Source organism: Cyprinus carpio, unplaced genomic scaffold (assembly GCF_018340385.1).
Source record: "Cyprinus carpio isolate SPL01 unplaced genomic scaffold, ASM1834038v1 S000006514, whole genome shotgun sequence".
In the NCBI taxonomy this organism is placed as follows: Eukaryota; Metazoa; Chordata; class Actinopteri; order Cypriniformes; family Cyprinidae; genus Cyprinus; species Cyprinus carpio.
The window spans coordinates 663,150-673,196 of record NW_024879182.1 but is presented as its reverse complement, the minus strand read 5'-3'; the positions used below and the strand labels follow the sequence as shown (position 1 = coordinate 673,196).

Sequence of the window (10,047 nt, the reverse complement as noted above, 5' to 3'; positions counted from 1 at the left end):
TGCATTACAAGTTGGTCACAAACCGGAAAAACAATACTTGCTCCACTACAAACGCTATATAAACACACTCTCAAAGTATTAGATAAAAAGCCATCAGGGTATCACTACTGTAATATCATCCAAAAGCACAAACTCTTGACTTTTGACAATTTTATGTGCTTTAACAATGTTTGCTTAGTTTACAGAGTAATTAATAATCTGGCTGCGCCCCCATTAAAGGAGTTCATATTATTGCTCTCAGATAGTCGGAGAACTACCAGGGCAAACAGTAGAGGTCACTGTGCCATACAGCACAGACGTACTGAGTTTGGCAGATCAGGCTTCTCTATCAGAGCCTCTAAGTACTGGAATTCAGTCCCAAATGAGATTAGAGACATCAGTTCATTTACTTTTTTTAAATATAAAATAAAATTATGGCTAAAATCGATACATTCATGTACCCATTAATCATAAATTCAAAAAACTCATTTTCTGTTGTATCCTAACATTGTATTGTTGTGTCTATTAATATTGCATTTTATTTTTGTTCTGTTGTTTTGTTTTATTGGGTTTTTTAAGAATGTGACATTTTGTTGTCTGGAAGGCTACTTGTGTGATGACGTTTTATGGTATATTTATATGTGATTGTTAATCATATGTTACCTCGTCCTGCCCAGGGACTACAGATGAAATTTAGCTTGTAGCTAATTCTGGTATGGCTGAGTGCCATACACTGTCCCTGTTAAATAAACAAACAAATAAATAAATAAATAAGAAATGTAACAATAGCAATAACAAGGAGTGTTCTTAGTTAACAGCCAATGACGGCAGATAATTTCAAAGTTCTCTTCAGAGGAGTTCTTCTTACCTGTGGTTCCTGCTTCTTCCCCCATGGGTGTGTTTCTGTCTTTGTGTTTGTGTAGTCCTGACTCGTGAGAAGGTGAGAAGGTGGCTAGGCTTTTTTTCTCATGGGTCTCTCTCGTTTACTTCACCTTGATATCACTTCCACATCAAAATGTCTCTTTCACCCTGGCTCTGTTCAGTGAGTGTGAGCACGTGTACACAAACACATGCGGCATTAAATTATGGTTACAATGTTACTAATAAAATAAATAATAACGTTAGGTGGCGGTAATGCGCCTTAAGATGGTTTGCCCACATCCATAAAATACCGAAGAAGAAGACGAAGAAGAGCAGCATCTATGCAGCGCGATCTGCAGAAACTCTGTAAAATAATAATGATAATAATGTGAGAGAACAGCAGAAAGACTGAGCTTTAGAGCGGAGGAGAAACCCTGAGGCAGACGGAGACTCGAGGAGCAGCGGAGTAACTCGTCTGAACACATCTGGTGAGTTATATTCCTGATGTTTGTGTGCTAGAGAAGAGTCTCAAACTGAGATTGTGTGCTGCTGTGTGTAAAAATACTAACGAGATACTGATGTTATAAATGTGTTAATAATGTGTTCAGCACCAGAACACACTTTACTGACCAGATCTCTCATCTCACAGCGTTTATTATCGCTTCTGTCCCTGCAGAACTAGTTCTTTAAACTGAACCTGAAGATGTACTTGAATTAAAGCTGTTTCACTGTGTTTAACAATCTCCCTGATGAGTCTTCTTAACACGAGGAAATATTAAAGTAATGCTCAAAACAGATTGACCCCCAGACCAAACACACATCAGTTCAGTTTGGTGTTCATTTACTGGTTGTAGAGGAATACAAGAGATTGATCATAAAGAGACAAATAACCAGGAGACGTGCTCGTAACACAACACAAGCTGGAATAGAGAGAGAGAGAGAGCTTTACTTCCAGACACACAGAAGAGATGATCTCATCACTGGTTCTGGCCACTCACTAAATGTAGAAATCCCTGGTAGTTCTTCGGGCAGGTACTCTCGAGGTTTGGGTAGCCTGAAAATTAACTTAACTAGCCCACATAAAAAAAGACCTTTTTAAAAAAAAAAATACAGGAAATCTGATTTAAATCAAAAATATTTTAAATACACAAATATGAAGGAAGGAATTTTATTTCACCATCTACAGAGTATCTGCAGAATTATTAGAAATAAACTGAAGGCAGTTTAAGATCTGTTTTAAGAGCTGCACAGGTGTGAGTGGGGTAACCTAGATAATAAACGATTTACAGTTCAGATACAGGTTTTCACAAAAACTAAATCTCTTTAAAAATCTTTAGACCATCTTTATGAAAAGGGATAAATCAAGCATATAAATTATTTAAATTTAAAACGTATAAATAATATTTTGTTTAGATTTTTAAAAGGCACATTAACTTCTTCCTCATGTACAACGTGCTGTGTAAAAACATGAACTGATATTTGCTAGGGCTGCAGGATAAATCACATGCGATATTTACTGCACATCTTGTCAGTAAAGCCGGTTCTGTAATCAGCCGTAAATCTCCATCACCTGCGCGCTTGGAGCAGCATTTACTACACAGAGCCTTGTTCACTGACAAGCTGCACAAAACATGATCGTGTGGCTAATGCTGCTCCATGTGAAAGCGTGCAGGTGATGTGCATTAAATACCGCATGCGATTTATCCTGCAGCCCTAATATCTGCATTGATCTGACCATAAACAGCAAGGAAGGCTTGTTGGAAATGCAAGCTCATTCTCTGCCATGAGGTGACGCTTTAGGAGCGCTGAGATATTGTGGTTTCCCCGGTAACGGCTGTCCAAGTAGCTCCGCGCTCATAAACGCTGCTTTATCAGGAATTATAGGAAAAATCAAAATGAAATAGAAATGGCACCGACACGTTTCTGAGAACAATCGGTTCCCTTCAGATACAGTCAAATAAAGACATCCGCGCCGCGTTTGACTTGAGACTTGTAGCTCATGTTTACTCTGAGACATCATTGCCTTTTGAAGTTTAATCCAGCCGTATCACGACTCTTGTCTTTCCGTCCCCAACTGTAGACCTTTGAAATTATGATTAAGACATTTCTTATACCGTTTAACGCATGGGTCTCAAACTCAGTTTACTTGGGTCTGGCTGGGCCGCATTACGTATTCCTCAAAATAAGGGTTTCAAGTATTCCAAAAAAGCAGCACAACTTATCCAATCTATGGTAGCCCATAAGCAGGGGCATAGGCAGCGGACATCCCAAATAACGTAAAATAAATAAAAGGTGTTTTTGCCAAATTCTTGATGAGTTTGATTGACAGCAGTGTTAGCCTGGTGTTATCCAGGCTGTTTCGGGCATGTCGGGCGTATTTGTGCGTGTTCACCTATTCAGTTGGACTGTCATTTGCAACTGTGTTAGAAAAACAACAGTAATGCATAATTCTGTTAAAACAACAAAACAAGAAAAAGACATTTAAAAACTCACACTGACTAGGGAGAGGTATAACTTTCAGTTCCACGTGCGAGCCGGTTGATTCTGAAGCTGGGAACACACAATGTCATTTGAGCTCAGTGGGTGTTCAACGTCGTTTGGTGTGCGGTGTCTAAAGAATTTAAGACCAGATGTTGTCAGTCATCCTTACAAAGAGTAGCCTATATATTTATTATTTTTTTGTTTTTAATTTTTAAATAGCCTAAATTTTGTGACTGATGCTGGTGATTAACTGCATCTGTTTAATTTAATTTGTTAGTTTGTAGGCCGAATTTAAATAATGAATTTTAATTTAATGCAATTAAAAAAAAAACATCGCCGCACAATAATAAAGATAAAGGCTTACGCCTCATTGAAAATGAAATTCTGAATATAAAATAATTTTATACACTTTAATTGTATCTAATTTGGCATTTTCGATACAGGCCTGTTACATTCTTTTTATTAGCTTACTAGGCCTATTATTATTCTGAAGTTTAATTTATTATTAAATTAATATTGCAATTAATTTGCCCCACAATAATTTTTATAGCGCATCACTTAGGGATAATAAAGATTTAGGCTTACGCCTCATTGAAAATGTTTTTAAAAAGGTCTTTCAAAACAGGTTTATTATACAATTAATTATAGGCCTAATTAAATTAGAATAGAAATAGAAAAACACAAACATCACGTTTACAGTGTGTGAATTACTGAAAGCATCAAGTTGATAACTGATTTACTGTTCATTTTGGCAGCTCTGCTGTGACGAGGATAAACTTCTTAAAAGAACGGCGAGAACATGGATGGTCCAGAACCCTGCAGAATAAAACAAGATGATGGTGAAGAACAAATAGGTTGGTGTTTCGTCTTGGTTCTTTGATAAGGGTTTACAACTTAAAGTGGTTCGTCAGATTCAGTGGTTTCAGTTGGAAACATCATCAGAGCTGCGAAATAACAGTTAAAGCTGCAGTACAGAAAAGTGGTGACTGACAGGCAAAGCATTCAGTAATATACAATAGAAGATGCTCAGAAAAAGCACGGTAGTGGTTTCAGTTGGAAACATCCATGATGGTCAAATAGGTTGGTGTTTCGTCCTGATAAGGGTTTACAACTTAAAGAGTCGTCAGATTTAGTGGTTTCCCCACATTCAATTGCTCAGAAAAACACATTTAGACCTTGACACGAGTCTCTGATCTGATGACCTGAATGATCTGGTTGAGTGGTGCTCAGTCAGTGGCACAGGAAGGTAAGATGGAGCCATACCATTTAATGATTTGAAAACAAAAAGTAACATTTTCAAATCCACTCTGTAGCGCACCGCCAACCAGTTTAATGAACATAAGACAGGAGTAATATTATCCTGTTTATGAACATCTGTTAAAAGTCCCGCTGCCGCATTTTGGACTAATTGTAATGGGGACATAGCTGAATGACTAATCCCTATGTAATTTGGATTGATTTAGTCCATATGAACATAAGATGGATCACTTTGATCACTAAAAAAAAATAAAAAAGTCTTTACTTACAAAAGTCGAATGACTAATCCCTACGTAATGATGGACGATGGAATCTGCATAATTAATCTAATTTCAAAGATTTTTCAAATGCAACGGCCAAATTTTTCACCCACGGTTTCACGGCCGAGGACAGCCCATCCAAATTTAGTTTAGAAGTAACAGAGGAATCGGAGGGTCCAGATATAATAATTTCTGTTTTACTCTCATTGAAATTCAAAAAGTTTAAAGACAGCCGTATCTTTATATCAGTCAAACAGGCCAAGAGGTTATCCAAACCCTCAGAATTTCGCTTGAGGGCCAGATAAATTTGTGTCATCAGTGTAACAATGGAATGACTGCCCATGTTTCTAATAATAGAACCAAGTGGCAGCATGCAGGGCCTGAAGTTAACTTTTTTGACCACCAGCCAATGGATTTAAAAATCCACCTGCCACAGTAACTTTTTACAAGCCATTTTATTTTGTTTTTTTGCCTCATAAAGATTGAAAACATTTCTTTAACTTGTAAGAATACACATTTAAGTGCTGTCAAGTTATTAACAAAATCATTATAAGTAATAATAACTCTTAGACTAGAATTTTTTAAATCTTTTTAATTCATTGATTTGCTGTGTCACACAGACATATTCATATGTCATAGTCATATATACTGACTGCTGCTAATCTGAATCCACAAAAAAGGAGCAGATGCACTCCTCTTCCTCCACCTCGGCTTGAAGTGACTTGTGAGCCTGTCCACTTCTGAATCACCAAAGTCTGAAATTATATAAAAATATTATTTTAAAAGTTTGTAGTAGAAGTGTATGTTGTTTTGAGTTTAACATTTAACATTTTTGATTTAGTCAGTACAGTTCCTGGCAACTGTTAATTACAGCCTTCAGGAACTGTTAAGCAGAACTAAATTAATATTAATATATTAATATTACTGGTAAAGTTACTGGGTACCGGACATTTTCTCACTGGTTCCCAACTCCCAACACACACACGCACACACATCTGTCATTGTACCGTAACCAGCATCAGCTTTGCTTTATCTCATCTCATCTCATCTCCCCAACAGTTTAATACTTACTCACACATCCAAACGTAGTCAGAGAAGGGCCTCATCTTCTTGCTGATCGCATGAACGTTCTGAAACAGGAGTCGCATCCTCTCAAACTGCGCTGCTTTCATGGACGTCAGTGCCTTGACCGCAGCGGTCTCCTCCGGAAGCGCAGTCTTTGCTATTTTGCAACTTATCGTGTGTAGGTGGCTTTTTGATGACTCGTGGTCCTTAATTGTTTCTAATTTTAAGTTTTTAGTCCCGATTACAAAAGGATTTGACTTCGCTTTCTCTGAGCCATACATACGGCAGTCACTGCAGTACATTTCGTCTGTACTGCTGTCATAAATCAGCCACTCACGAACCTTGCCATTGTCGCCAATTGTCCACTTTGAATGAAAACGTCGTCTTTTACTTTTCTTTGACTCATCCTCATCTTTTTGTTGGTTGTTTGTTTCAGCTAGCCTCTTTACCCCAGTAATGTGGTGCCACATTTTGAGCTAAAATCCAACGAAATGGCGGACTTAAAAAAAACAACAACAACAACAGACGCAAAAAACAACAACTAATGAATCACTCAATTCTCATTGGCTACCCGCCAATGTGGCAGGTAGATTGACAGTTTTACCCGCCAATTGCAAAATTCACCAGCATTTGGGGCGTGGTCGGGTGTTAATTTCAGGCCCTGGCAGCATGTAAAGAGAAAAAAGAATTGGGGCCAAAATGGAGCCCTGAGGAACCCCACTCAGTAATTCAACATTACTAGAAGTATACTCTCCAATCTTAACTGAGAAACTTCTGTTGGAAAGATAAGATTTAAACCACTCCAGTGCACTGGCTGTAATGCCTACACAGTGTTCCAAATGGACAATAAGAACAAAAGTCTTGAATGTTTTTTAAACCGTTTATACAGTGAAACCAGCAAATCCAGTGCTAATCGATCTTGATCAAGCCCATAGATAGCTATGTGATAGAATTTATCATGTTCAAAAATATAAATTCTATGAATGAAAAATGATTAAAAATTAGGTCGCTGTCTCGCAGAAGCTGCGAGATTCAGGCTGCGTGAACAAGCTCATAAGGGTGCGAGTACAGCCTCCGCTCCACTATGTTGCCGGATCTAGTTATTATAAGCATTGTTGGACTTTTTAATATTTAATGTGACAGCGTTAATATAGTAATTAGGGTATTAACAAAGTAGGAATATGAAGGTTGGGGTTAGCAATTCTGTATCCTATTTGAAAAATTCAAGATTGGAACTTACTTTGGTGCATTTTTGGGGGAATCATTTTCCTGTTCTGTTTTATGAAGCAATATCTTTAAACATTGATTTGCTTTATGTTCTGAGTCTGCTCGTGGATTGAAGAGCACGCTGAAAGATGGGGAGGAGCCAAAGTTGGCCGCCGTTTTCATATAAAATTTACAGGGGACTGAGGCGATCACGAATCCATGTACAGTTTATGGAGCTAATTGCTATAGCGACGCTCATGCTTCTTGCGTTCGTTTATTTAATAGACTTTTGTCCATTTTAATCCAAAAACTCTTCTGTACTGCAGCTTCAAATCAAATAATATCCAGGTTACTTTCAGTCAACTGGGTACAGAATGAAGTCTAAGGCTGGTTTCACACCGCAAGCGTGAGCAGCGCATATTTTTTTCAGCTTGCACGTTAAAAAATGAGTGCATTCACATTCTCATTTTTTGCAACCGTGTTGCTAAACTTTTGAACATTTTACAACCCTGATTTATAAAATGTAAATAAAAATAATAATTGGAATGATGAGTGTACCCCGTTTAAATGAATGCATTTAAATGATCATACTTTCTGCTGATGTATCAAGGTTCACGTCCTTTTCCTTTCATATGAAAATCAAACTTTGTAACTTTCATTTTAGACCTGATGGAAGAGAACAAGGTGATTGAAGAACTGATGGAAGCAGGGAAGAAACATCATGACACTTGCCCTCAGTGTGGAAAGAGTTTTTCATGTGAACAAACTCTTAATCTTCACATGAAATTTCATAGTGGAATGGAGCTTTACGAGTGTGATCAGTGCGAGAAGATTTTCAAACTAAAAGGAAACTTTAATGAACACATGAAAATCCACACTGGAGCGATGCCGTACTCATGTGATCAGTGCGGGAAGAAATTCAGACATAAAGGAAACCTTAATACACACATGAGAATCCACACTGGAGAGAAACCCTTTGCATGTGATCAGTGCGGGAAGAATTACAGACATAAAGGAAACTATAATGATCACATGAAAAGCCACTCTGGAGAGAAGCCACACTCATGTGATCAGTGCGGGAAGAAATTTATACAAAAAGAACACCTTAAAAAACACATGAGTATCCACACTGGAGAGAAGCCACTCAGATGTGAACAGTGCGGGAAGAGTTTCACACTAAAAGAAACTCTTTATAAGCACATGAAAATCCACACTGGAGAGAAACCCTTTGCATGTGATCAGTGCGGGAAGAGTTTCAGACATAAAGGAAACTATAATGATCACATGAAAATCCATACTGGAGAGAAGCAGTACACATGTGAACAGTGTGAGAAGAGTTTCATACAAAAAGGACAACTTAATGAACACATGAAAATCCACACTGGAGAGAAGCCCTTCACATGTGAACAGTGTGGGAAGAGTTTCAGAAAGTCAAGTGTTTTTAAAGTACATTTGCGAACTCATTCTAGAGAAAGAATTTATAGCTGTGACCAGTGCAGTAAAACATTTTTTAGGGCAGATTTCCTGAAGGACCACCTGACAGTGCATACACAAGAGAGGCCTTATGTATGTTCTTTGTGTGCAAAGAGCTTTAGACAGATGGGTACTTTAAAAACACATCTGAAAAGACACAGCGGTGTGAAGGATCATATTTGCTCTGAATGTGGAAAGACTTTTTTTACAGTCTATGCATTGAGAAAGCACCAAAGAGTTCACACCGGTGAAAAATCTAACCAGTATTCACACTCTGACAAGACATTCACATGGCCAGAATATCTGAAAATACATGAGACGATCCACACTGAAGAGAAGCCACACACATGTAATCAGTGCGGAAAGAAGTTCAGACTTAAAGGATTTCTCTATGAACACATGAAGATCCACACTGGAGTGATGCCGTACACATGTGATCAATGCGGGAGGAAATTCAGACATAAAGGAAGCCTGAATACACACATGAGAATCCACACTGGAGAGAAACCCTTCGCATGTGATCAGTGTGGGAAGAGTTTCAGACATAAAGGAAATTATAATGATCACATGAAAATCCACTCTGGAGAGAAGCCACACTCATGTGATCAGTGCGGGAGGAGTTTTATACAAAAAGAACACCTTAAAAAACACATGAGTATCCACACTGGAGAGAAGCCCTTCACATGTGATCACTGCGGAAAGGGTTTCTTAAAAAAAGAACGCCTTAAAAAACACATGAAAATACACTAAAGAGAAGCTGTACACACTTCAGACTTAAATAAAGTCTTTATGAACACATGAAAATCCACACTGGAGAGAAGCCCCTTCACATGTGAACAGTGTGGAAAGAGTTTCAGAAAGTAAAGGGTTTTAAAAGAAAATCTGCATACCCATTCTGGAGAAAGACTAATTACATGGAAAAAAGTTTTTGAAGTGTATACAGTCATGGATTTTGTTTTTTTGGATGTTTGATGATTTTTTATTTGTAGGTTATTTTTCCACATGTTTCTATGGTATACTAAAAAGCAATGATTAGCATATCATAAGTTTTAAAAGCTTTTATTGGCAAAAAATATGAGTCAATATGTTCAGTGTTGACCCTTGTTCTTTATAACCTCTGCAATTCTCTCAGCCATTCTGGATATTAGCTTCTGGGCCAAATCCTGACTGATGGCGATCGATTCTTGCCTTATTAGTTCTTGGAGTTTGCTTGTCTACTCAGCTTTTGAGGACTGACCACAGGTTCTCTATGGGATTGAGATCCGGGGAGTTGTCTGGCCACAAATTTCAATGTAATGATCTTCGAGCCACTTCTTTATCACTCTTGCTTTGTGATATGGTGCTCCATCATGCTGGAAAATGCACAAATCATCACCAAACTGCTCCTGGATCATTGGAAGAAGTCACTCTTACAGGACATTTTGATATCATTCTTTTTATTCATGGCATTGTTTTTGGGCAGAAT

General features: G+C 37.9%; 1 protein-coding gene across 1 annotated transcript; it reads left to right on the top strand.

Annotated features, from left to right (window-relative positions):
• Positions 1-1,155: 1,155 nt before the first annotated feature.
• Positions 1,156-9,494, top strand: LOC109062371 (gastrula zinc finger protein XlCGF57.1-like). The gene is made up of 3 exons (XM_042754422.1): positions 1,156-1,328; positions 4,077-4,175; positions 7,774-9,494. Exons 2-3 carry the CDS (start codon positions 4,121-4,123, stop codon positions 9,330-9,332), a joined length of 1,614 nt encoding a protein of 537 aa, XP_042610356.1. The 5' UTR covers positions 1,156-1,328; positions 4,077-4,120; the 3' UTR covers positions 9,333-9,494.
• The last annotated feature ends 553 nt before the right edge of the window (positions 9,495-10,047 follow it).

Excerpts from the sequence above, each read along its gene's own strand:
- LOC109062371 (XM_042754422.1), top strand. The coding sequence starts at position 4,121 with ATGGATGGTCCAGAACCCTGCAGAATAAAACAAGATGATGGTGAAGAA. Across the intron at positions 4,176-7,773 it reads TGATGGTGAAGAACAAATAG|ACCTGATGGAAGAGAACAAG; the intron begins GTTGGTGTTTCG and ends CTTTCATTTTAG.